This window comes from Mesoplodon densirostris, chromosome 8, assembly GCF_025265405.1.
Source record: "Mesoplodon densirostris isolate mMesDen1 chromosome 8, mMesDen1 primary haplotype, whole genome shotgun sequence".
Classification (NCBI taxonomy): Eukaryota; Metazoa; Chordata; class Mammalia; order Artiodactyla; family Ziphiidae; genus Mesoplodon; species Mesoplodon densirostris.
In genome coordinates this window covers 72,291,070-72,318,288 of record NC_082668.1, presented here as the reverse complement: position 1 = coordinate 72,318,288, position 27,219 = coordinate 72,291,070, and the positions used below count along the sequence as shown (strand labels likewise).

Sequence of the window (27,219 nt, the reverse complement as noted above, 5' to 3'; positions counted from 1 at the left end):
GCCCGGTCGTCGCCGCCTCAGCTGCCTGAGAGGAGCTGGGGGAGGACGGTGGCCCGCGAGGCTCGCCGCAGACAACGCGGCGGCGATGTCCGCGAGTCAGGCGGGAGCCGCGGCGGCAGCGGCGGGTCCTCGCGCACGGCAGGGCGTCCTGGGCTTCGGCCTCCCTCCGGTTCCTAGGAAGCGGGCCGACGGCCAGCGCGGGAGCAGCAGCGGCAGAGACGGAGGCTCCGGCGCGTCTCTCTCCTCCCCTTGAGCCTGAGCCGGGGGAGGCCAGGCGGCCGGGGTGGCTGGAGGGGGGTCCGCTGCCCGAGAATGGGAATTCTCTTCACCAGGATATGGAGACTGTTCAATCACCAGGGTGAGGGGCTCGGGCCGAGCGCGTACGGGTTAGGGAGAGCGTCAGCCCTGGCCGGGTGGGTGGGGGTCTCCGAATACTTCCGGAGTGTGGGCGGCGCGGTGGCGCGCGCTCTCTGCGCTGGGTGCGGGCTGCTGCGGCTGCGGGCCTTGGGGCTGTTCGCTCCCACTCCCAGCTCGGGAAACTCCCGACTCGCAGCCCTTTGTCTTAGGAGAGCTTCCTAAGAAATCCAAGCCTCAAATACACCCATTGCTCCGATTTCGATTGGGAGTGGAGAGGGTTTCTTGCCTTACGTCCGACGCCCCTGAGTGGCCCCGCTTGGTCCACGTTTCAGTCCTTTTTCTTCAGCAGTTGGGTTTGCACGCCACTGAGAAATGCTGGGGTTCTCTGGGATGAAGGTTACAGGTTGTGGCCCCAGCCGCACCACTGAGCACCCGAGGATTGCAGAATGCGGTAAAACCTGAGGAATCGCTCTTGGCTTGACCAGTACATTCAGGTTTATGAGCCTGCCCTCCACCTCCACCCCGTCCTTCCCCGCTTTGGGGAGATTCTTCTGCATCCTGAGTAGTGATGGTCCTCTCTCCTTTTGCCGTATTGACATCTGTGTTTAAGGTTAAGCTTAAGGTCAGTTTCCTACTCGTGTTGCTTATTTAGAGGTTTTGGGGGGCTGGATTAAAATATGGTAAAGTGTTTCACCGAAAGCACTTAAGAATCATATCATATGAAACATTTGTTAACTGTAGGTAACGACTAAGTTACCAGGTATGGAGTGTATTATAAAGAGATGCTTAAGTTCATCTAAATTCAAACATTGCCTTGAAATGCCTATCAGGTTTATTGAAATTTGTTACAAAATAAGTGTAAAACTGGGGAAAGAAGATACAATTTTAACAAAAAGATTCCATAGTCATTAAGATACACTATAGTTACTGGTGTACTTTTGTTTCTTTTTAACTCAAGTAGTTAAGGATTCATCATCCTGGCTGTCAGTAACTTAGTTTGTGTTTTTCTCTTGTGTAAACTGGTGGTGGTGTCACAGCCCAAAGTTTTCCAGTAAAGACTTAAATGAATGGTGGCATCTAATATGTACAAGCATCCCCGCCTCCTTCGTTATCCAGCTGCTGCTGTAAGAAGGCGATGGAGAGGGAGCAGAACTGGAACTTGTGATCGATCTCTAGTGTATCTTTTAAAAATATAAAGATGATAGTGTCGATCACATGATAGTGAATGGAAGAGCAGTATTTCAAATGATTTTCAAATGACATGGAGAATTTTCATAAGCTGGAGAAAGCCGGTTCTAATCTACACTGTCTCTGGCTAGCTGTTTCTGTTGAGAGAAGGGTGAGTGGGAGCCAGTCACTTAACCTCTCTGGGCCCAGGTCTCACCTAGAACAGCAGGGATCTTGACTGTGTGACTGTGGAGCCCACAAATCCTGAAAACTTAATCTGTAGGTCTTAAGAATTGAAACTTAACATTGCTGTAATACTGGTGGTGCTTATAGTAGATAAGATCTATTCTAGTTTTTAAATCCATAATTTTGTATTATTTTTAGCAGAGCTAGTATTTCAACTCTGATGTGAAATTTAGAAAGGCTTTGCTTGTTAATTGAGCTCTAGTCCTGCAAGAAAAATTAGGTATTTCCACTTTCTATTTTGAGTCAATGATAAAACTATTTGTCTCTGTAACTTAAGAATGAATTAGAACTTTGCCAACAGCTACTTGCCAGTAGTAAATAATGATATGTGCTTTGTTACCACTAGCAATCGCTGAGTAGTGTTCTTATTACTTGTGTTTTGTGGTAATTTTTGACTGGACATTTATTTCAGTGTTGGGAATTAATAGTAAGAGAAATTAATGAAGTTAAGTTCTAAAAATTTAGATGTCAACATTGTGAAAATGTGAATAAACTATTTCTCTCCTGTTAAATGATGTGGTTGTTTTATCAAAAGGGTCACTTTAAAAAATATTCAGCATTAAATCTAATGTCAGGTACTTGTTGGTCTTTTTAGTTCTGTATTAAACTGGATATGTATATGTGTGTTAGATATATCTTGGATGCTTTATTTTACCTTCAGAAGATACAGAACACAGTCCTATGTTCTTTTCACATAAACTGTTGGAAGGAAGTTTTGGGGGATTACAGAATTTGCTATGCTGATGAAACAAACTGTGTAATCTCTCTCTCTCTCTCTCTCTCTCTCTCTCTCTCTCTTTATTTATTTATTTTTTGAGCTCCATTTAAAACACCTTTTTCAGTTTAAGCTTAAAATGTGAGTACACAGTGAAACCTAATTGCATATTGCTCAAACTTGAAAAACCAGAGGTTCCGTTTAGGTGATATTTAAATCAGTAGGGTACAAACTTTGTCCTAGATGCTGTTGTATATATCATTTTTAAGTTTCTACAGTCCACCTATTTTGTGCTGGGGGACTGTTCTAGATGGTGGGGATAGACAAGGAACAAAACAAACAAGACCCCCTGCCTTTATGTGGGGAGACAGAAAATAAGCTAACTTCATCTTTATAGATAAAATAATAGCAGTTAATACTGACATGCAAGGTTAGGTTCTACATGTTTCATGCAGTTGATTTAGTCTTCACTTAATTGATTTACTCTTAACCACAACCCTGTGAGGCAGATATTCTCCCCCATTTTAAAGGGGCAAAGAAACATTAGGTACCTTGCTTCAGGCACTACAATTAAAAGTGATAGACCTTTTAGATAGAGATTTTAACCAAGATAGTCTAGTGCCTGAGTTAGTGCTCTTGAAACAAAACAAAACAAAACTTCCTTTGTATAAGAAGGATTCGTGTTAGATAAAAGGAAGAACTTTCAGACACTAACTATGAACTATGAAAGAAGTTGTGAAGTTTCCTCATGGATAGCCTTGTTTCATTCTTCTGATTGGTTCTTAGAAAAGGAATGATACGTTGTGAATGAGTTCTGGGCAAGCTCCCTGTGCTGCAAGACCTGGTGCTGGGAAAGCCACCTCTGCTTCTGTTGTTTTTTTCATTGTGTGGAATTCAGAAGTGTAGAAGAGTACATATAGAAGCTGAGTAGCCAAAGGGGTGAACTGTGCCTGCTATTAAAAATTTTAGCTCCAAATTCACCCTTTTTCCATGCTCTGTAGATACAGAACTGGGTACTTTAAGTATTTTTCTCTTGCCCTTTGGCACAGTGTTAGGCTCTGTCGGTAGACGGCATTGGAGGGACCCTGAAGGAGGAGAGTGTTTTTCTTCCTGGATATGGCGTGCTGCTCAGCAGGCTCTGTCCTGCTCATGCAGTGTGGACATCTCCAGTGGCTGGCTCTTGGATTGTGTAGTGGTCAGCAGCAGCTTCTTCTAGCACCCACTTCCATTGGTCTCAGAATGGAGGCCCTCTCGATGAACAGTTTTCCCCAGCATCCTAGAGGGAGGATTTCCAGAAAGATCCACTGGCAAGTTTGCTTAGGTACTTCTCTGACATTCAGTGAGCCCTGGCCCGGCCCTCAGCAAGGTCTGCATCTCAGTCCTGGGGAATTGGGGGAAGTTCTCAGCCCTAGAGGTAACGAATGCTCCGTGTATTTGTCATTCCTTTAATCTTTAGAGTTACTTCTTGTTAGCCAATCCCTCATTACTCCAATCCTCTGTAGTAGTTATTTTCTTTAAATTAAACTTTGAAAGTTCAAATTGCTATGTGGTTTATGTTTCCTGATTGGATCTCTACTTTTGCCCTGTATAATTGTTGCTTTTCATTCAGCAAAGTTTTTTCCCCCTGAAACTTCACTACCATTGCTATAAATCGCAAGTTTATTTTCAAACTTTGTTTTTATTGATGATACTTCTAGATTTTGCAAATTGAATTTTTGGTATGTAGAGACTTGATCGGTTATCTCCCTTCTAACTTTTATGTCTTCCAAATCTGATTTATTTATTCATTCATAGTTTATTAAGCACAAGCTTTATTCTGGGCTCTGTGTTAAGGCCTGAGAGAAGTGTAGTAAACCTGACAGAAATGGATTTTTTGCTCCATGTGAGACAGAACCCACGGGGCTTAGTAATAGTTTGGATATGAGGTGAGAATGAAGAATCAGGAGGACTCTCAGTTTATCTGCCTTAGTATTTGTAGTATTTGTGTTTTCTGGCTTTGGTATGATTCACAGAGATAGAAGCCCTCCAGGATGACAGTGACATTTCTTTTTGCTTAATTTACTGACTGGTAGCTGGTAGGATATATATATATATTATATATATATATATATATATATATATATATATATATAGACTCTTAGAACCTGGCAGTAAACAGAACTGGTAGGCTGCCTGCGTATATCAAAAGGAAGTGAAGAAGGGAAACAAGCATTTTCATGACAAAACAGTAAAGTATTGATTGGGAAACTAAAGCCTAAGTGATAACTCAAAATTCCATCCAGGCACTGTGACAGTGTATAGTTGTTTTGGCTTATCTGAGAAACTGCAAGAATGCTATGGCATAGATATTCTAGAAGAACCATACTAAGCAGTAAACTTGTCATGAAAGAGTTGGTATAACCAAAAGTTTTATTACATTTTCCCATAATAACATCTCTTTGTATACATATTATATATTCTATGGAATGTTTGTTTTGAAGTGCATTATAACAGTTTTTAGCTACAAATTTGTGTTTTTCATAGAACATTGTTCTGGTAATGAGAGACACAGGTTGGGGTGGTGAAAGAACCTAAGGATAGTCAAAGGAAGTTGATTTAGTATTAGAAAGTGTGAATAACCTAACACTACTGTTGGGGATAAACTGGCCCTTCACCATTGAGTCAGCACCTTTATCTTTGAGCCCATCGCACAATTATGTCTTAATTTTATAGTTCTCACTGTGACCCATGTGCTATGCCTTAGACTTAGGAAGCTGTTATATAGCCATTGGTGCTTTATTGTAAAAACACACAAATATTCAAATAGAGACAAGTCTTAGGAGGGAGTAGATATAAGTTGGTATTGAATGTGGCTTGTAGGAGTTTAGGTGGGGTGAAGAGGTGAAGGACCTCTGGATCATGGCCTCATTGGAATGCCCTCCAAAGAGATCTCAGACTGTTCCACAGAACATGTGGCTCCTTGGAGATTTTCTGGGTTCTGCACATGTTTGATGTGAGACTCTTTCTTCCTCTTTTCTTTTTAAAATATTTTAACCACTAAAAAAACCCCTCATGAGTTGAAATATGTTAGCTTGCATTCACTTGATTGACTTTAGAAATCTGCTTTCTGTCTTAAGAGTTTGGAGGAATGTTTGCATATTTATGCATTTGTAGGTGACAGGAATTCATTGTGTTTGTAAAATTAAATAGACAGAAGAGGGAGGTTGTTTCCAGTATGGACAGTGGTTTGAGTTGCTTCTTTACTACCCCTATCAACATCTCTGACACTCTTTTCTCCTGTTTACTCTCTACCATGCCAGACATGAATTCTGGCCCTGTATTGTCCACCAAACCTTCTCTCCCCAGTGTGCTTCCTTTATTTCTAGGTACTAGTGAAGAAAGACTTAACCAGACTTCACATCTTTATCTACCACAGGTTATGTTATCTAATTTCAGCTTATTGATTCTCTAGTTCATTCATTCATTCAGTGGCTGTAAAAGATGTGTCTTGAAACTGTTCCCTCCATCCTGTCCTCAGCTGGCAACTAACTTGTGTTAGGAGAAGCCGGAATCCAGTTGTGAGCCTCTTCTGCCATCTGCTTTATCTCAGTGTATGTGTGTTTATCGCACAATGGTTTGTTCACAGTAGTTTCACCTTATCATGTTCATCTTGTGGTCAAGTATGATACAGAATCTTTCTTTAGTTGTTGTTTTTTTTTTTTTTGCCTAGTTAGTCCTTCCTCACAGAAGTGGTAGAAGAGTACTGTGTTTGAAATCAAGAAATAAGTCCAATGGGGCATGGCTAAATTAAGCAGACCACTTTAAAAAACAAAACCAGATAGGGTTTTCACCTTAAAAGCAAAGGAAGCCAGATAGTTTTTCTGCTGATACATCCTACTATTACTCAAAATACCTTTTGAGACTCCTTTTAGAATTTCTTTATAGAGACACATTTAAAAATCATATCATTTAGGAATCACACCTCATTTAACAACAAAAAGGTAACATTCGTCTTAGCTGCCTTTTACCTTATGACTGAGATGATACCACGTGGCTCCCCTCCCCCTTTAAAATCAAATTCATCTTCAGAACACCATTGGGAGTGTTCAAAACAGTGTATCTCAGGCTCTGAAAGCAATGGCAAGAGAAAAGTAGCAAAATATTTTGAAAAACGGTAGCATGGTTAGAATAAGTGTTTAACCTTAAACACAGTGCTCTTGTATTTATGAGCGTGCTCTTGTATTTGTGATCTCTGTGTGTATAATTCATACACACATGCATTTTTTAGTCAGTCTGTAGTTATTTATCATAACTATATATATTCCTTGCCTAAATTTGTATTGTTTGCTTTTGCCCCTATTTTGTACTGTTTTTAGAGTATCATTTCTCTCATTGGTCAGAGTAATTGTATTTTCTTCCTGAGTACTGGCAAGTCTATCTAAATTTAGTCCTGCAGCTAATACATAGGGGTTTACAAAATGATGTTCCTGAAACTTAAAAATAGGTTGACGTTTTAAGAATTATATTATTAAAAATTGGTATTCAAGTGAGAAACTAAAAAAACTTTCATCCAAGTCAGCAGTCAGAGTGTAGCCCAATATGAATTCTGCTTATATTAAAATGTTTACATTGCTTGTATTACTAGAACTGAAGAAGATATCTGTCATCAAAAGGGGAATGCCTAATTTGGGGACATAGAAAAATATAGAGTCAGGCAAAATTGCCATGCCATTGAAAAACTTCCCAGGTAAAAAGGCACCCTGCTCCAGGGACTCAGTAATCTGGCCCTGATGCAGGTATGGCCCTCCTGTGAAGATGGATTTGTCAGTCACCACAGTGTTTAACACTCCCTTTGATGGGATTCCATGCTCCCCAAGTAATCTGATTTTAATTCAGTCACCCTACATACTTCTCCTTAGGCAGAAACTGCACTTGTCAGGTAGTTTCATTTTCTCAGTTTCTTCCTCCTAGTCACCTCTAAAGATGATAGACTGGGCCTGCATTTTTTTTTTTTTTTTTTTTTTGCGGTATGCGGGCCTCTCACTGTTGTGGCCTCCCCCGTTGCGGAGCACAGGCTCCGGACGCGCAGGCTCCGGACGCGCAGGCTCAGCGGCCATGGCTCACGGGCCCAGCCGCTCCGCGGCATATGGGATCCTCCCAGACCGGGGCACGAACCCGTATCCCCTGCATCGGCAGGCGGACTCTCAACCACTTGCGCCACCAGGGAGGCCCTGGGCCTGCATTTTTAAAATGACTTTTAAGAACCTGCGTAGGGGGAGCATGGTGATGTCAGTTTAGGACCCTGGTGGTTCTAAGCTGCCTGCTCTTTCTTCAAAGAAATAAGTGATTGGATAAAATGGATTGTATTAAAAATTTCTATTTACTTGATCTTCGTATTTTTGTATAACAGGAGGTACCTATGTAGCATTAGGAATTCCCCTTTATGGTAAATGTCAACTATTTGGAAAACATCTACCACCTGACTGCAAAAGCTTTTTCTTAAAGATCTCCTTACTCTTAGGTGTTGTAATCCTTAGCATTTATTATTTATAGAATGAATATTAATTCAGCATTTACTGAGTACCTACCTTGTACCAGAAAAAGTTGTAGTTACTAGGAATATGAAGATGATTAGCATGTGATCTATATACTTGAAGGGTGCCTCATTAAGCTGAGAAGATTAGTGAGTGTACATTATTATAAGTGCTGTGTTGGAGGCGTGGCAGAAGAGCAGGAGAAAGTGATTTTTCTTGGGAAGCTAAACCTTAAAGATTAGTAGGAATTCTTTAAATGGAGAATTGGAGAGGATAATTCCAGCACAGGTAAAAACCATGAGTAGACGTAGAGAAATGTTTGCCGTGAACATACGTGGCAGCTTATATAGGGAGAACAGCTTGAACTCCAGCTTAGATACCTGGCGGTAGTGGTGAGGGATAATAAAGCTGAAGCCTATTCATTTGGGACTGGCTTTATTTACAAGGCTGAGAACTTGTACCATGTTTTCCTGTCAAACTGGAGAGCCATCATTTAAATAAGAGAGTGGCATTATCAGCTTTATTGTTTCTAGAAAGATTACTCTAGAAACAATAGGAAGATGGACTGGAGATAGTCTGCTTAGGTACAGTAAGAGATGAGGAGGACTACAACTAGGACAGTGGGAGGAGACAGGTTCGGGATATATTTTTGAGGTAGAATAGAACTTGGTGACAAATTAGATGTTCGGGTTGAGGGACTCCAAAGGCATCTGAATTAATGGTAATACCATTAAGCAAGTTAAGTAAGATAGAATTAGGAACAGGTTTGATTATTGGGTTTTTGGTTATGCTGAGTGGCACTGTGTCTATCCACTAAGTAGACTGGAGTTTAGGAAACATTTGGGAACATGGATTAGGAATTGTCTTTCTTGGTGGTAGGCACACCCCATGTGCTATCTTAATCATGACGTAACCCTGAAAGAGAGGTAGTGTTGTCCCTGTTTTACAGTGACGAAGCTAAGAGTTAGAGAAATAAGTCATTTGCTCAGGGTCACATAACCATATGTATTTTTCCATCTTGCTTCTGTTATCTATTACTGTGTAACAAGCCAATCATAAATTTTATGACTTAGAGGAATAATTTATTACCGTCTCTCGTGGTTCTGTGAGTTCACTGAGCTCAGTTAGGAAGTTCTGGCTTGGGGCTCATTTGATTACATTTGGATGGCAGCTAGAACTGGAGTCATCTCCAACTCCACCTGGATGCATATCCAAGATGGCTTCTCTATTTGTGTGTCTGGTGTCTCAGCTGGAATGGCTAGAACAGCTGGGGGCAACTGTGTGTCTCTCTCCACAAGATCAGGCCACGTGATTAGCCTGAGCTTCCTCACTCATGCATAGCAGTCTTGGGGTAGTCGGACTTGTTACATGGTGTCTGGCTTACCCCAGGGGGAATTTTCCTAGAACCAGGCAGCAGCTGCAAGGTGTGTGATAATCTAGGTGTGGAAGTCATACAGCGTCACTTCTGCATTCTTGTGGTTAAAAGCAAGTCATAGGACCAGCCAGGATTTAAGGGGGGAACTATATAGGGGCATGAATATCCAGAGGCCATCTTTGGAGATTAGCTTTCTCCACACACTGCTGTCTTTCAGAATAGTTTTTAGACAGCGCGGCAATAGATAGGCCCCAAGATGCCTTGTTAAAATGTGAAAGGAGTGTAAGAAGAGAACTCTGGGAAACATGAATGTTTGAAGGAAGACCCAAGGAAGAGGAGTCAGTGGAAAAAAAAATAAGCATCAAGAGACAGAGGAAGAAAACTTGGGAAAAGTGATGCTTTAGAAGCCAAGGGAAGCTTCCCTGGTGGCGCAAGTGGTTGAGAGTCCGCCTGCCGATGCAGGGGACACGGGTTCGTGCCCTGGTCCGGGAGGATCCCACATGCCGTGGAGCGGCTGGACCCATGAGCCATGGCTGCTGGGCCTGCGCGTCTGGAGCCTGTGCTCCGCAACGGGAGAGGCCACAACAGTGAGAGGCCCGCGTACTGAAAAAAAAAAAAAAAAAAAAAAAAAAAAGGAGAAACCAAGGGAAGAGGAAGCTGCTGCCACCATAGCTATAGGTCCTTAAATTTGGTTAGAAAGACCGTATGGTTCAAATGTACTCAGATAGCTTACAGTTGCCTTCTGCCAGCAGCTTTAAAAGGCTGCCCTTTTTTTCCCTTCCCATTCACCCCATCTCACCTATATATACCCAGTTAAGGCCTAAAATGCACATTTAGAACTTAAGTGACTTAGTTAAGTTTAGTTAGTTAAACTTAAGAACTTAAGTTTCCAGTGTGAAACATTTACACCTCAAGTCATCCATAAATTGTTGTGATTACATTTGGGATACTTTACTGAGAGTAGGCTTCCATAGAGTGGAAAGAATGTAGTGCTTCTGGCTTCCTTCAGAGAGATGAGAGTTCTCTATGTAGAATGAGGGGGATAAGGAGGTCAGACCAGTGGCGTACTTCTGGTCTTGCTCTGATGTTCTTTTGAGTTACAAGAAGGTATAAAGTGCCATGTATTGAATTATACCATAGCTGGAAAGAATGGGTGAAATAGGAAAATTTTTAATTTTTGTTTTTGATTAATAAATCACTGGTGTTTTTCTTTTTTTCAGAACACAAAGTTATCATTGTTGGGCTGGATAATGCGGGAAAAACTACCATCCTTTACCAATTGTAAGTACTAACTACTTAAAATTTTTTATTTTATTGTTTATAGTTTTTCAGCCTGAGTGATATTTGATTAATGGAAACAATAAAAAATTATATGGAATCCAAGTTACTCTGTAAGAAGGCTGGTTGGCCATGAACCAGGAGCCAAATTTAAGCAACTGTTTCTTTTCTAGAGAGCTAGAAATTTATATGACATTGAGCATGTTGTTCAGTTGCTTGTGGAGAGTAGAGAAATATTTGTTTCTATAGTTCCCTGGAATGAATCTAGAGTGTTCCAGATAGTCCACTACCTAGCTCCACCTCTGTTTAAACCCTTCATTCACTCTTATGAGCTAGTGGAAAGGGGACATTTGGGTACAAAATATAAAAAGAGGTCATGCTGACTTATCCCTTAATTGAAAAATGTTCAAACAATCTAGCTTCCTTGCTAACTGTAATATATTTGAACTTTTTTTCCCCAGTTCTATGAATGAAGTTGTACATACGTCCCCAACAATAGGAAGTAATGTAGAAGAGATAGTGATTAATAATACACGTTTTCTGATGTGGGATATTGGTGGCCAAGAATCTCTTCGTTCTTCGTGGAACACTTACTATACTAACACAGAGGTATGTTTCTTAATATACTAAGTCTTCTATGAATATAATGCCTGGGAAACACCTTCCAGATATGAACTCTTATAGCTCATCTTTTTGAAATATCACAGTATGTTAATATAAGTAGAGTTTAAACATAGTGGAGTCTTTGATTCCCTCTTTCAGGGTCAGGGTCATTGTTATGTATATCCATTCTCATTGAACCTCTGTAGGGAGAATTGGTGATTGATTAGTCTGATTTTATATTGTTCCTAGAGCTTGCCTTATGTACTTGTTTTAATAAAGAATTCCATTTCACAGTTTGTAATTCCATTTCTCTTACTATTTATTTGTGTCTGCGTAGAGGAAATCCTAGTTAGATGAGAGGGCTCTGATGGTTTGAATTCTTGGCCAGAATTTTACTATGTGTTTTCTTTTATGCAATACAATTGCACATTAAAGAATTCTTTTTCTTTTGATTATAAAGCAATTTAGACATAATCATGTGTTTTATTTACATATTATTTGCCGAGAGAAAATTTCTGACGTTTGAGAGCTTCACTGTATAGACCTTATAAGATGAAAGGCTGTGATAGTTGTTTTTGTAGTGCTGATTATAAGTTAATAAATCTCCAAATGTATATACAGATGAATATTATGTCAGTAAGACACTATTAAGTGTCTCTAATGACTTGATCCCCTAACACTCCATTAAGCATTTAATTATGTCTTTTGGAGAAGGAGGAGTATATATAATTAGCATTCCTATATAAAATGCTGCAGGTATCAAGTTCATGGCAACACCTTGAAAATTAATAGCCTTGTTAAGAAGGCTTGGAGTAGAACAGGTGTTATAGTGATAAAACCACGTATCAGTAAGGTCTCAAGTGAGAGAAGAGGGAAAGTAGCAGTTCTGTTATCCTTCTGCATTATGGTTGATGAAATCTGAAGAATAGAAAAGATCCTGAAAATTACTGAGGTTTATTTGGAAATGAAAAGCTAGTTCTAAACAATAAATAGCACATGCTAATAATAGGCAGTCAGAATTAACTTGGGCATAACAAATGCCATCATAAAGCAACTATATTTGCTCCTGTTTCCCTGGTGCCTTTTGGTGTTCATGGAATTGAAGAAGAGGCACACTGTAGCTCAGCCCTGCACAGCTCCTTTCCAGTCTTTGATTGCATCTGGTCTCATCGTCAGTTCAGGAAAGAGTTGTGCCACTTACATAAGGAAGAGAGCATGGTTTTTGATATAGATTTATTCTTTCAATTTGTTGATTTTTTAAAAAATTGATTTCTTTAACTGTCACTTTATTCTCATATGCATGCCCTTTTAGATTTTTTTTAATTAATTAATTTATTTGTTTTTATATCTGGCTGTGTTGTGTCTTCATTGCTGTGCGCGGGCTTTCTCTAGTCGTTGCTGTGCGTGGACTTTCGCTAGTTGCGGCGAGCGGGGGCTACTCTTCATTGCGGTGCATGGGCTTCTCACTGTCGTGGCTTCTCTTGTTGCGGAGCACGGGCTCTAGGCGCGCGGGCTTCAGTAGTTGTGGCACGTAGGCTCAGTAGTTGTGGCTGGTGGGCTCTAGAGCACAGGCTCGGTAGTTGTGGCGCCTGGGCTTAGTTGCTCCAGGGCATGTGGGATCTTCCCGGACCAGGGCTGGAACCCATGTCCCCTGCATTGGCAGGCAGATTCCCAACCACTGTGCCACCGGGGAAGCCCTCTTTTAGATTTCTAAATTGACATTAATAAATAATGTCTGTCTGGAAGTAACTTAAACTTAGGATCATATTTTTGTCTTACTGACTTATGGTGCAAATAGGCCCATTAACATTCAAGATATTAATTTAGAAAACAGACATGTTACATATTGGTTAGAATATTAGCAGAGTATTCTAAAAGAATGATAACATCATATTGTCTTTTATTTCTCTTAAAAATTAGTAAATATGTTTGAATTAAGGATCAGACCTTTAGGCTTCACAATGTATAGCGGGTATCTCTGGTTTTCCAGTAATACCATACCATAAGGTTCTAATTTCTTGATAGCTGTTAGCCTGTAAATCAAATAAACACTTGATAAATTTTACAAATATCAAATTATGTAATCACTAATGATTTTTTTTTTTGGAATTTTAGTTTGTAATAGTTGTTGTGGACAGTACAGACAGAGAAAGGATTTCTGTAACTAGAGAAGAACTCTATAAAATGTTAGCCCATGAGGTAAGTAGGATTCTGGCATTAGATGTATGGGGGTGGGATATTTCTATCACCTTTGTACTTTCTACTTTCTCATGAGCATACTATTTCAAATTTTTTTTTTTTTTTTTCCAAATGAATATTTTTTTTTATTAGTTTCTGCTTTATAACAAAGTGAATCAGTCATACATATACATCTGTTCCCATATCCCCTCCCTCATGCATCTCCCTCCCTCCCACCCTCCCTATCCCTCCCCTCCAGGCAGTCACAAAGCACCGAGCTGATCTCCCTGTGCTCTGCGGCTGCTTCCCACTGTCTATCTAGCCTACGTTTGGTAGTGTATATATGTCCATGCCTCTCTTTCGCTTTGTCACAGCTTACCCTTCCCCCTCCCCATATCCTCAAGTCCATTCTCAAGTAGGTCTGTGTCTTTATTCCCGTTTTACCCCTAGGTTCTTCATGACATTTTTTTTTCTTATATTCCATATATATGTGTTAGCATACGGTATTTGTCTTTCTCTTTCTGACTTACTTCACTCTGTATGACAGACTCAAAAATATGGAACGCTTCACGAATTTGCGTGTCATCCTTGCGCAGGGGCCATGCTAATCTTCTCTGTATCGTTCCAATTTTAGTATATGTGCTGCCGAAGCGAGCACTATTTCAAATTTTTAAAAAAATTCTTTATCTGCTGCCATGCCTGCTTTATAATTTTGACACTTCCCAACTTGGAAGCGTATCTGGAAGCAGCAGAAAGATTGAGGAGTCAGTTGTAGTATTTTAATTCCGTTTATCTTAGATAAATTTGGTCTAGAAGTTTTCCTGGCCAAAAAGACCTAAGTTGACTTTCATTTTGCATTTTAAATAGATTAATTATACAGACGATTATCATTAGAAATGAGATTTTACAGTGTCAGGGACACACAGCGAGTCTTGATTGTAACTCAGTTATCTGACTAATATTTAAATTTGTTGCTCATAGGTCTCTGATATTGTTTCTTTAACTGAACAAAACTTATAACTAGCCACATTGTTTTAGTCCTTGAGAAATATTGCTGGTAGCATAATTTGAAAATTACATAAACTGAATAATATAGTCAGTAATGATAATAGTAACTATAAAATCATATAATATTTATAATACAGTCATATCTCTCTATCAGCAGTTTTGGTTCTAGGATGCCCAAGGATACCAAAATCTGAGGATGTCCAAGTCCCTTGTATAAAATGGCGTAGTATTTGCATATAACCGGTATGCGCATCCTCCGGTATACTTTAAATCATCTCTAGATCACTTATAATACCTAATACAATGTAAATGCTATGAAAACGTGCAGCAAATTCAAGTTTTGCTTTTTTGAACATTCTGGAACTTTTTTTTCCTGAATATTTTCAGTCTGAGGTTGGTTGAATCTGTGAATGCAGAACCCACGGATAAGGAGGGCTGACTGTAGTGGCAATTGATTATTTTTGTATGCCTTTTATTGCAGATGTTACTTTCTCAACTCAAAGGTGGAAATAGAAAAGTTAATATTCAGTGGAATTTTAATAAACCTTAAGAAAACTGGGATATCTTTGTAATGAAGTTTTATATTAATTTTAATATTGATTCAATGATTTGCTTTTGAGATTTTCATTAAGAATTTTGGTATGTTTCAGATGTAAGGAAACTTAGTAAAGTGGTTACGTAAACTGAAGTTTCTGTTTTGCTTGTGGTGATCATACCTACCAAGATGCACCTTCCCCTGTTTTGGACTGGTTATAGCAGTTGTGCTAAACCCTTTGGGGTTTTTTTAAAAAAACACATCTTGCCTTTGTACATGTATTTAACAGCTTTCAGTTCTAGTTTGAGAAACAGTAAGCAATAAAAGAGGCAGGGGGCTAAGGATTTTTTTAAATTTCCCCTTTGCATATTACAAGAATGTATCATTCTTCATTTTATACCAAAGCGTTATTTTATTGTTGGTTTATGAAGACTTTAGAAAAAGAAAAATAAGACACAAAGTGTATTTGTCTCTTGACTATATTTTTTACTCTGTAAACAGGTAGCCTCCCTATTTGATTCTTACTCTAATTGGCCAGTATGTAGGAGGATCAGTATTATAAAAAGCCCAATAGTAGGGCTCAAACAAAGTCATTGAATTTTATAAGTTGGATCATTAACTTGGATAGATCAATTAACCTCATCTGTTATGGATTAGTACGCTGAGGCCCAGTAGTTTATGGGACTTGAATTTAGGTATTCGCGTCATTCAGGCTCTTTGCTAGGAAAAATAAATAAAAGCCAGAAATAGGGCCTAGCTGGAAAGTGAAAGGAGAAGGGATGAGATTACCAGAGAAGCAGGGAATTACAGATGAACTTGGGAGCTAGAGTAAGCCACTTAATAGGGTCAGGAAGAGCCAAATAGACAGAGTTCTGGAGAGGGACATCCGGATCAAGGATGAGAATGTGTGAAAAACAAATTTTGGCATGGGTTAGTCAGATGTTTCTTGCATACCACAAAAACCAACAGAGTCGTATTATCATCATCAATAATGATTCTTTCTATGTATTACTAAATACAAAGCTATAAAACATTTAAATACATTTCTGAAAGCTTCATCTTAAATGAAGCATAAAACTTTGAAGCTCATGAATTTTTAAAAAGTTCCAAAGACAAAAGGATAGATGAATTTTATTCAGAATAACTCAACTTCTAGGAATTATCTTCACAAAGGAAGCTTTGCGAAACAAACTGACAACTACATATGGCATATAGAAGATGCTAAATCAGTATGCCTTGCATGTGCTGTTATTCATTTTCTTGACTAAACTAAAAAATATTTTTAGACTCTGAAGAACAGAAGTTGATATGTAGCAGAAGTATGTAGCAGAAGTTTTTCAAAGTGTTTAAAATGGGTGATGTGATGTACGAAAGATCACCGCTGTTTACCTTGTACTTTGACCTCTTGTTAAGTCAAGTTGAACAGCCTTAATCCAATGTATCTCTTTTCTACTATTATCATAATGCATAATTGGTTGTGAGGTTATTTAATAAAAAGTAAAGGAAGATTTTCTTTCCTCTCTTCCTAAATATTTAAAAGTGGGTAATATAGCTTAAAAAAAATCAAGAACCCTAAATAAAAAAATTTGAGCTTGTGAAATCTAGAAAAAGTATATTCAATATGGATTTTTTTTCTTTTCTTTTTTTTAGACCTTTTAGTAAATGACTTTATTTCTTATGTTTTCCAATTTTCAGTCCAGAGCCTTCTCCAAATAATTTTGTTACTAAAAGTGATGAAGATAGGTTACTTGTAAATAAAATAGCATAAACTATGTGTCCTAACGTGTGCCAAGTATTTCTGTTGTCAGATATTTCTAAAGTGTGTTCTCTGAACATGCCAGCGTTAGCAATCCTGACCTATATAAAAGATTTCAACACACACTGGCAAGAGATAGTGAAACCTAGACGATAGGAAGATAGGAATTAAATCCCATGGAAAGTCCACCTACTCAATGATTCAGCCATATATCAACTATTGATAACTGTTCCATGTTCTGATTAGGATAAGAGAAAAAATATCCATATACTTGATAATGTATATGTGCACTAGTTATAGTTCTTCCCTTCAAATTTTTGCCTTATATAAATAGATGAACTGAACTATAGGTGAAACAAATTGAATAGGAGCTCTTAAAACTTAATGTTCTAGAGTATCCCTTTCTGACCAAGCTATTCAGGTAACTCTGTCCTTATCTGTAGTGGTGTAGTTGCCATCCTGCAGAGGGCACTGTAACTAAGTCAGCCCCCTTTGTTATATAAAGCATATTGCAGAACTCCTTTTAACCAAATAAGAAATTTACTACTTATATTTTTTATTTGCATCAGAAAGAATCAAAGAAGTCATCGAAACTGTTCTAACAAGAGTAAAATAATGTGGAGCAATGTCAGTTTAAACCTACTGAACACTTTCTTGCTTCAAACACACATACACATGATTGAAACCAAAATATTCCACTAAGATCCCTAAGAAGAAGGTGGCATTCAACACAGCTGGGAAAACTTGCAGACATAGCACCAAAACCTTAGTTTTCTCAATATCTCTTAAAATATATAGGCAGAATTTTATGAGAGTTTAATCCACTTGTTGAGTGCATCTATCATAGTTTCTTAGTCCAGGATCCACAAATGGACTTTAGGATATCTATTAACACCCTAAAATCATACATAAACTTTTTTGGCATAAACATATATACATTTTTATGAGGGAAAGGTTCATAACTTTCCATAGATTATCAAGGAAGCTCCCGGCTGTAAAAATGGTTGAGAGAGGGAGAGGTAGAGTACAGCAAAAGGGGACATAGAACCTTTGGTCTGCTTTGTGAGTAGAGTGTTACATCAGTCATTTGGGGGCATGCACAAGGGTAAAGCTAATCCTCACTTGCAGAGCAAGAAGTGAACTAACATTTGTTGAACTGTCACCAAACCCAGGTACTGAACTGAGTGCTTTAAATGTAGTAATTCGTTCATTCAAACTACATCCCCAGGAGGTAGGTGGTGGTCTCAGCATTTTACAGATGAGGGGCAACAGCTATAGTAGGAAGATGTCAGCTCAAACCTGGCTCTATTATTGAGTAGTTATGTGACTCTGTATGAGTTACTTAGATCTGAGTCTTAGTTTCCTCATCTGTAAAATGGGAATAGTAAAGCCTATCTTGTAGCAGTCTTGTGAGGATTAAAGAGATTTTATTCGGGAAATGGTTAGTATCATGGGTGACTTGCTCAGATTAGATACTCAATAAATGTTAGTTATGAGGAACAGATTCAGAAAAGTTAAAGAACTTGCCTCAGAGTCAAAGCATAGAAGTGGTAGAATTGGGAAATTTGGTAAGTTTAATGGTAGTCTAAGAAGGCCCTATCAAATATTCAAATCTAACACATCTTCATGGACAAAGATAGAAGAGCTAGATCTCAGAAGATGAATAAGATTGGTTTAGGTTAGCACCTTCCAATTGAGAAAAGTCCTAAGGCCTAAGGCGTATATTGTATATAATGAGTTAGTTTATTTCCTAAATAAACTGGGAAGAAGGTTGTAACTTTAGGTATAGATACCTATACCTAAAGTATAGAGTGGGGTAGAATTTTGAAAAGCTCTTGAGTCCCATGCTAAAGAGTAGTTCTTAGTAGCCATAGAAGCCTAGTTTTGGGTTGGGGAAAGGGTTAGTTAGATATGTATTAAATTGGAAGATGTGACTGTTTGTTAAATTTAGCACTTAGGACCATAAAAATGTAATCTAGGAATGTAAGAAATATGTAAATCCATACAAGTATAGATTGATTTATTTAAATGTGTTCGGTTTGATGTTTACTTTCCGTCATAAGAGCTATGAGATACTTTTATGTCAAGTAGTTGAGAAATTCTAGGTTACAAAGTTTATCAAATATAATCTGTTAATTAAATTGGAAAATGTATGAAAAAAATGAACTGGCCCTTACAGTTTTGTTTGCTTTTATAGGACCTAAGGAAAGCTGGATTGCTGATCTTTGCTAATAAACAAGATGTTAAAGAATGCATGACTGTAGCAGAAATCTCCCAGTTTTTGAAACTAACTTCTATTAAAGATCACCAGTGGCATGTCCAGGCATGCTGCGCTCTTACTGGCGAGGGGTAAGATGTCTTCTTCATGAATAGCATGTACTTAACTTTGAAACATGTATTTCTTTTTAAAATCAAATATTTAAGGTTACCATGTACAGAACTTTGTAAGGGAGAGATGTAAGACATAGTCCATGTCTACAGTGAGAGAGATTTTAGCTTGGTTCTGTAAAGAATTAAACACAACATACACAGAATACACATAAACATACTGAACTAATGCATGTGAGCATATGGATGATAGAGTTGCTGTAGGAATTCTGAGAACTGGGCTTGTCATGAGTCTGGAGAAGTCAGGAGATAGTTCCTGCACTGGTGGTGCGACTTACAGTCTAAGAAAGGAACTAACACTTGCTGAGAGTGTCCTTGCCTTTACTGCTCTCTATAGACTGTTTCATTTATTCCTAACAATCATGTAGACCAGTTGTTTTTAATTCACATTTTATGCATAAAGAAGCTGAAATAGAAGAAGATTTGTATGTGGGACTAGTGTGCGGATATGCCATCAGTGCTGTCAAGAGGGAGTTGCTGCACTTAAAAAAAATAAAAGACTTAGAATTGGAGAGAGTGTGGCATGAGGGGGTGCCTGCAGTAGAATTTTGTCCATGTCTAATGCCCAGAGATGAAAGGATTTCAAGAAGGCAGTGGTTGTTAGCATTGTTATATGTAAGATATATAACATAAAATAATCTATACGTGGCATAGATAGATAGTGTCAGTAATTCAATATTTGGTTTACTCTTCACTGTGGTCTTAAAAGGAAGGGAATTTCTGCCACTTCAGGTAAACTCACGTATATTTGCCACAAGCTTCTGCCCTTTCCTGACACCTGAAGAACTTCAACCCCAAATTTAAGACCTTTATTTAGAAGGCTTCATGTATATATTTAAAAGCAGAGAAAAAAAAGAATTAAATTGGGGGGCTTCCCTGGTGGCGCAGTGGTTGAGAGTCCACCTGCCGATGCAGGGGACGTGGGTTCGTGCCCCGGTCCGGGAAGATCCCACATGCCGCGGAGTGGCTGGGCCCGTGAGCCATGGCCACTGAGCCTGCGCGTCTGGAGCCTGTGCTCCGCAATGGGAGAGGCCACAACAGTGAGAGGCCCGCGTACCGAAAAAAAAAAAAAAAAAAAAAAAGAATTAAATTGGAGTTGAAGCTGAATCTTAGGGTAATAGAAGCCACTGTTACCTGATTACAGATATTTGGAAAAGCATAATTAGATCCTCAAAGAAGCAAATCTGTTCATTAAAAAAAAAAATCAGACAATACCAATTGTCCACATACTTATTTAAGTAAAAACATCTTTTACATATTTCTTTGTCGAATAGTTTAATGCATGTCAAGATGCATATATAGATACAGGTATATCTTTATATATTATCTTTGTCTATCAAAGGTCTTTAGGCGAAAGCACTGATTATAATACTAAATTTGACAGCAAAGACAAATCATCTAGGATTGACAAAAGATTTAACTTACATACTTTGAGTAATTGTGTGGGAAATATATCATTAGTTAGGATACATATGAACTCTGGCAGTTTTATTTTTAGAAGGGGACATCAACAGATGGTGGTATCTTTTCAATTTGGGGTTTATGTAGACTTCCATTTGCAGCAGTTGGCAAGTGGAAATGTTTGGTTTGAGGGGTACTGTTGTTTCCCTGTGCAGTCTGACCACCTTGGTCTAAATTCTTGGTTTTAGTATTGGTGACATTTTGACTCCCATCTCTGCCATTTGCTAACCTATCTAAGCCTGGGCTTCCCTCTGGGAAGGGTTCTGGTCTTAGTGTTGTGAAGATTAATGAAGATAATGGATATTAAGTGCTTAGCGCAGTTTCTACTTTGCTGTTAGGTAACTACTATACCTTTAACAGTTTGGAATTAAATAATTTACTCACCTATTATTCTTATTATTTTATATCATTTCCTATGAGTAGTTTAAAAGTAAGGAATCGAGTAATAGCAGAGAAGTATGGACCAACACCAAAACAACCATTTATTTACCTCATTGCCCTTTTTTCCCTTCTATTTCTATCATCTTTTACATTGTTAGACTGCTATACAAAAATCTGAGTTCTAGCTTTTTAAATATTAATATAGTAGCACAGTTTCTCATATCTATAAAAGCTCCTTGTAGATAACGGTTAATGCTTCTTAACAGTCCTTCATTTTCTTATAAAATTATATGTACAGCCATTTCTTTCTTACTAAACATTTAGATTCTTTTACTACAATGAATATCTCTTTCTGTATTTTGGATTATGCTCAATTACCCGTTGTTCAGTGGTAACTGGTGTTAGTGATATGAGATTTTATTTCCTTCAGATTTTTAAAATATATAGGTGTAACATAAATATTGTGTGCATACTTTGTTTTAACAACTCGACTATATATTTAATATCCTGTCATTTCTACTTCATTTATATCATGAGCATTTTTTTTAAATAAATTTATTTATTTTACTTATTTATTTTTGGCTGAGCTGGGTTTTTGTTGGCGGCGTGCGGGCTTTCTCTAGTTGTGGCGAGCAGGGGCTATTCTTCATTATGTATGAGCTCCTCATTGCAGTGGCTTCTCGTTGAGGAACACGGGCTCTAGGTGTGCAGGGTTCAGAAGTTGTGGCTTGCAGGCTTTAGAGCGCAGGCTCAGTAGTTGTGGCACACGGGCTTAGTTGCTCTGCAGCATGTGGGATCTTCCCGGACCAGGGCTCGAACCCGTGTCCCCTGCATTGGCAGGCGGATTCTTAACCACTGCGCCACCAGATAAGCCCCTATATCATGAGCATTTTATCATATTGTAAAATAGTCTTTGAAAGGAAGTTTTTAATATTTCATCATATGATGTTCCATAATTTGTTAAATTTTTCCTCTATTGCCAGACATTTAAATTTTACTTTTTCCTATTAAGAATGCTTTCATGGGGCCTTCCTGGTGGCGCAGTGGTTGAGAGTCCGCCTGCCGATGCAGGGGATACGGGTTCGTGCCCCGGTCTGGGAGGATCCCATATGCCGCGGAGCGGCTGGGCCCGTGAGCCATGGCCGCTGGGCCTGCGCGTCCGGAGCCTGTGCTCCGCAGCGGGAGAGGCCACAACAGTGAGAGGCCCGCGTACGGCAAAAAAAAAAAAAAAAAAAAGAATGCTTTCATGAACAGTCGAAATACATAAACCTGTCTTTATCTCTGATTATTTTTTAGGATACATTTCTGAAAGTAGAAAAAGGGGTAGAGTATTGATATTTTAAACATTTTTGATACTTCTTGCTAAATTACTTTCTGTGGGCATTCACTGTGTAATTATTGAGCTCCTTGTATGTGTCAGGCAGTATTCTAGGCACTAGAGACATAACAGAACCAAAAATACATGGATATACTCTGTGAAAGTATGGCTTCACCACAATAGCACCAACATTGAATACTACTGATTTTTTAATCTTTGTTTAGGTAGATGAAAAATGATATCTTCTTTTAGTTTGCTGTTCATAGCTTTTTAGTTCATAGCTAAAATATCTTAGTTAATCAAGATATTTTATTTTCTTTATAGATTATGCCAAGGACTTGAATGGATGATGTCACGACTTAAGATTAGATGATCTCTACTGACCTATTCTCATAGACTTTGTATAAATGAAGTGCTGGACTTTACCTGAAAGCTGCAAAAATTAATGGTTTAGATATATTTATAATAAACTGATTTAAACAGTTAAACTTTTTCTATAAGAAGAAAAATTAAGACCACTTGTTTGAAAACAAAGATGAAGTCTCACCTTTCCATCTGCTTTCTCATTAGTTCCTTCCAAAGCAAGGTCTTAAAGCTGTGATGGACATTTTTCTCATAAAGAATCCTCTCAGGACATTGTGTAGCCTGTGGTAAGTACAAAGGGAGAGGAGGATATTTTTAACTTTAAGAGCTTTATTATCAAAAGTATTTTGCATAGGGTTGTGTAGGTATTGTGTATATACCTCAAATTCGAGTTAATGGCTTTGATTTATGTTCTTAAAAAAAGGAAATAACACAAAAATTAATAATATCCTTAGTTATAACCATAATGAGATGAGTACTGGCATTGGTGGTAAGTGCCATTTTGTACTTCCCCTATGTTCTCCATATCATACTAACCAACCCCCAAATCATTGAGCTGCTGTTAAAAAAGAAAGGAAAAAAAAGAAAGGCAAAAGCTTGACATTGTGTACCTAATTTTTTGTTGACCAAATCACATACATGGAAACATGTAGTCCAGCTGAGTGAAATATCTGTCATATTCTTGACTTAGTATTACTAATGGGCAGAATTGCACATTGAGCAGTCACCAGATTGCTCCCTTTACTGGACCTTATGTCATCTAAATTTACTGAGTAAATTGTTAATCTATTTTCAGTTAATCATTAATGTGATTAAAATTATCAAGTGATTTATTTCAGCAACTGTTGCATGAAATATGTCTACCCAGAGAAGAAGTATCACACTATAAATATTATCAAATAATTTAGCTACAGTCTTCTTAGATATTAAATTATATGTCAAGCATTTAAAAGTCAATTTAAGATGAAAAGTAAAGCATATTTTCTAAGCAACAAAGATAATTTCTTAATTTGAAAGTTTCTCATTTCTTAACTTAGGAGTTGGGATAGTTTGAGGGGTTTTTTTGTGTCTGTAAGTTTTCCTCTATCATCTTAAACCACATGAATGCATTGTTTGACAATTACAAAATACGAATCCTTTTTAATGTTTTTAAGAATTTGGTTTAAATATTGATCAACATAATGTATTATTTTTACTAAGAAGTAAGTTGGCCCCAAAACCTTTTACGTTTGCTAGGGTTTTTTTTTTTTTTTTTTTCCCCCGGCATCTGAAAATCTAAGGTATTTCTGTTATAAATGTAAACAAACTTATCCTAAATGTGTTAAAACATATTCTTGGGTACTCTGTTGGTATATCTTTCATGCCCTGAAAATCTGGTGACTAATCCCAAAATGGCATGTTTTAGAATATTCAAGAAAAAAAAAAACAAACTACTTTTAGTACCAACCTTTTCAATTTCAAAGATTTTGATGAGAAATAATAGTACATACTATAAGTATTGACAAAACTTTGAAAGTTCCTTTCTATAAAATATAAAATGCTCGTTAATAAATCCAAGTCAGGCATGGGAAATCAGCGTTTAAAATTAGATGTTTTGTGTTTTATATTTATATTATAATGTTCAAAATGCAAGTATAACATTTTAATATTTGTCAACTTGCTTTTACAAAAGTAAATCCTAAATTACTAAGCTCTATTTGTTCATATGTCCTCATACTTTTTCAAATCACTGTAAGAAATTGCTTGTATATTAAAAACCCAAATCCATTTTGTTGATGTTGCAGTGTCATCAGAGACAAATATTCTGTAAAGTAGCCCAGCAAATCCACACCTTTTATCCTGTTTGTCTTTTAATTTGAATAACCATGGTTTAGTCCCTTGAATGGCTGCCACATCAGTTCAACAGTATACCAGCACATTCCCTTGTCATCAAGGTGTTAGCCAAAATTTATTCTTTTTTTTTTTCAAGATTTATTCTTAATTGGATGTTTAAAGCATGTACTACATTGTTACAGTTGGTTTAGTAATTGACATGGCATCATGAGAATGCATGAAATCTTTTACCACATTTATGAAACATGCTTTTTTTGTTATATTCTACCCTCCAGGCCAAGCATTAGAAAAAAGGTGGTACCTTTATACTTGTGCATAAAACCAAAATTACAATGGGAAAAAATTTTTTAAATTTGTGTATGAAAATGCATCGAAATTATTGTAACAGTATTACTTCCAAATAACATGGACAGCCTCATGAATAGTCATATTGGTGATTTATATGTAGTTTTTAAGTGGAATTAAGCAAAGGGCAATGCTTTTGGTTTTTTAATATGCTACTTTTGGGTGTAAACAAACATTTTATTTAGGGTTATTATGCTCAGCTTTGAAAAGAACAAAGCCTCATACCTCTGTACATGTGGCTGTATTTAAATATCCTATGTTTGATACTAATTTTGAAAGTTATGTAACTTCTCTTGATATCTTGGTAAAAGTAACCATATTGCTATACACATTTAAATATGTTTAATTTTGTCATATTGCATTTAGGAAGTATATCTTACACAGTCTAATAAGGATTCTTGTTTGAAATTTTTCAGTTCTATCTTCTTTGGCCCTCATGGATGGGCAAAGAATACATTGAAGGCAGGTAGTTTGGGAGGCAGGGGAAAGTGGGTAGGGAATATGACATTTTGCCTTAAGAATAAAAAAGTGCTTCAGCACTGCTGTCTGGCATTTTTAATGCAGATAAAGTGATTTTAGAAGCGTGGCATGGAATAGAAAAGAGTTACTGTTTTCTGGCCTTCAAGAAGTGCCTAGTAGGTAGTGACAGTGAGATCACAGAGAAGTGCAGTGCACTGAGGAAGGGCTGGAAGTCCCTGAGATGTTCTTTTCTTTTCTGTCTGAGTGTATAGTATTAAGATATCTAGAAATGGGATTCTGTTGTCCCCTCTCAGAGGCACTTTACATCTCTTGCTGTGACTACAGCAACCACATACAGTACAGACAACCTCAAATTTTGTTTATATTAGTGCACATAGAAAAACTGTAGACAGCTTTCTAGTTTTCTCTGCAGGCATTTTTGGGAATATATCTGTAGTGTGTTCTACTTTGTATATAGGGGGTAGTAACACATCCCAGATTATCTGTGGACTTTGGAGTCATCTTCTCTCAGTTACCCAGTCGTTTCCTGGAATCAATCCATCTTTCAAGGCTGGGTAGAGACAAGGTTTCTTTGCATGACTTAACTTTGAACCCTCCCACTGTCCAAATATAATCTGGAACTTCTTGCTTTAGGATTGGCTTTCCCATAGCTCAGCCATCCCCTGCTCTCCGGTATCTTCATTGCCCATCAACGAAGATATGTTATCTTGGTCCTGGAGATATTCTAAACTTTACCCATATCCACTGTTCTCCAAACTACTAGTTTCTAAGTTGGTTCTCTGGTTCTTTGCTCTCCTCCACTGGCTTGATTCATTGATTTGCACTTTGCTCATTAGAGAGTATTATCAGAGTTGTTAAGTACATCACAATACTGGCTTGCTGTATGCACAGCACATAAATACATACCAGCAGTAGAGTCCTTTAAATTACACTCTATTTAACATTTTAATACTTCTTAATTTTAGCTTCTCACACTGAAAGGTAGATTCAGAAAGATAAGAGAACTACCTAGACTGCCAGCTCCTTGAGCTACTACTTAGACTTGAAAGGGATTAAGTTATATGTGTATTATCTTCCCATTACCAAAAATGAGTTTTGAGGAATAAAAGACGCCAGACCAAATTCATATGTAGTGTTTAACCTGAAGACATCCCCACATCCTTAAGACTGTAGACCACATTCCATTTTTTTCCCTCATGTTTACTTAAAGAACAAAGATAAACATTAGCTGTCTAAAGGAATTAGTAATGAGAAGCCTATCTTTACAAAATAAACGTGTTGAAATGGACTTTAAAAAACATCAAAATTATCAATCACCATGTATTGACACTATAGATGCAGACATAATATAGACAATACTTTTTTAAAGTTCCACTTATACAAAAAATAAAACTTCTATATCATGCTCCCTCAAAGAATGTACGATAATTTTAAGAACAGAATGGTGGAGTAAAGGAAAGAAAGAGAATTTAAAAACCTTGGATGCTAAAAAGTGACTGCTTCTATTAAATCCTAAAATCGTGTGTGGGATTGTGAAGAAATTGTAACAGGATACAGTTGGATTAATTATGCAATATTTCTTATTGAATGTCTAGCCCTTGTGTATTGTTCTAAAAACTAAAGTTTGAATCTTATGGTCTTGCTTGCTAGATATTGTGTTCTTTGGTAGAAAATTCCCATAGTCTGTACTCAACAAGTGCCTAAAACTGATTTGTGTTGATTTTTAAGTCCATCTAATAAATTATACATGTTTTCTATGGTATTATATGTGCTTGGCTTACTGATGATACAGCCCTGAGGGTTTTTAAGTCATAATTTTTGCTTGGTTTGACTAAAAAGCCTCAAAACTGAAGATACCCATCCTAACCCTGAGTAAACCATAGGTTAAGGAAGCACGAGCAAAACCATTTTTTCTCTTT

The 27,219-nt window shown here is 37.7% G+C and overlaps 1 protein-coding gene and 1 non-coding gene across 3 annotated transcripts; one reads left to right on the top strand and one right to left on the bottom strand.

The window, feature by feature from the left end:
• Nucleotides 1-27,062, top strand: ARL5A (ADP ribosylation factor like GTPase 5A). Of its 2 annotated transcripts, XM_060106515.1 has the most exons (6): nt 1-358; nt 10,594-10,654; nt 11,113-11,260; nt 13,370-13,453; nt 18,929-19,080; nt 22,604-27,062. In XM_060106515.1, the coding sequence occupies exons 1-6, from the start codon at nt 313-315 to the stop codon at nt 22,650-22,652; spliced, it is 540 nt and encodes a 179-aa protein (XP_059962498.1). In that variant the 5' UTR covers nt 1-312; the 3' UTR covers nt 22,653-27,062. The 2 variants fall into 2 exon arrangements, with proteins under 2 accessions (XP_059962498.1, XP_059962499.1); XM_060106516.1 differs by lacking the exon at nt 13,370-13,453.
• LOC132495550 (U6 spliceosomal RNA) lies at nt 13,984-14,090 on the bottom strand. Its single transcript, XR_009533280.1, has one exon. It is a non-coding gene; the product is annotated as a U6 spliceosomal RNA (small nuclear RNA).
• Nucleotides 27,063-27,219: the final 157 nt, after the last annotated feature.

Excerpts from the sequence above, each read along its gene's own strand:
- ARL5A (XM_060106515.1), top strand. The coding sequence starts at position 313 with ATGGGAATTCTCTTCACCAGGATATGGAGACTGTTCAATCACCAGG. Across the intron at positions 359-10,593 it reads GAGACTGTTCAATCACCAGG|AACACAAAGTTATCATTGTT; the intron begins GTGAGGGGCTCG and ends TCTTTTTTTCAG. Across the intron at positions 19,081-22,603 it reads TGCGCTCTTACTGGCGAGGG|ATTATGCCAAGGACTTGAAT; the intron begins GTAAGATGTCTT and ends TTTTCTTTATAG.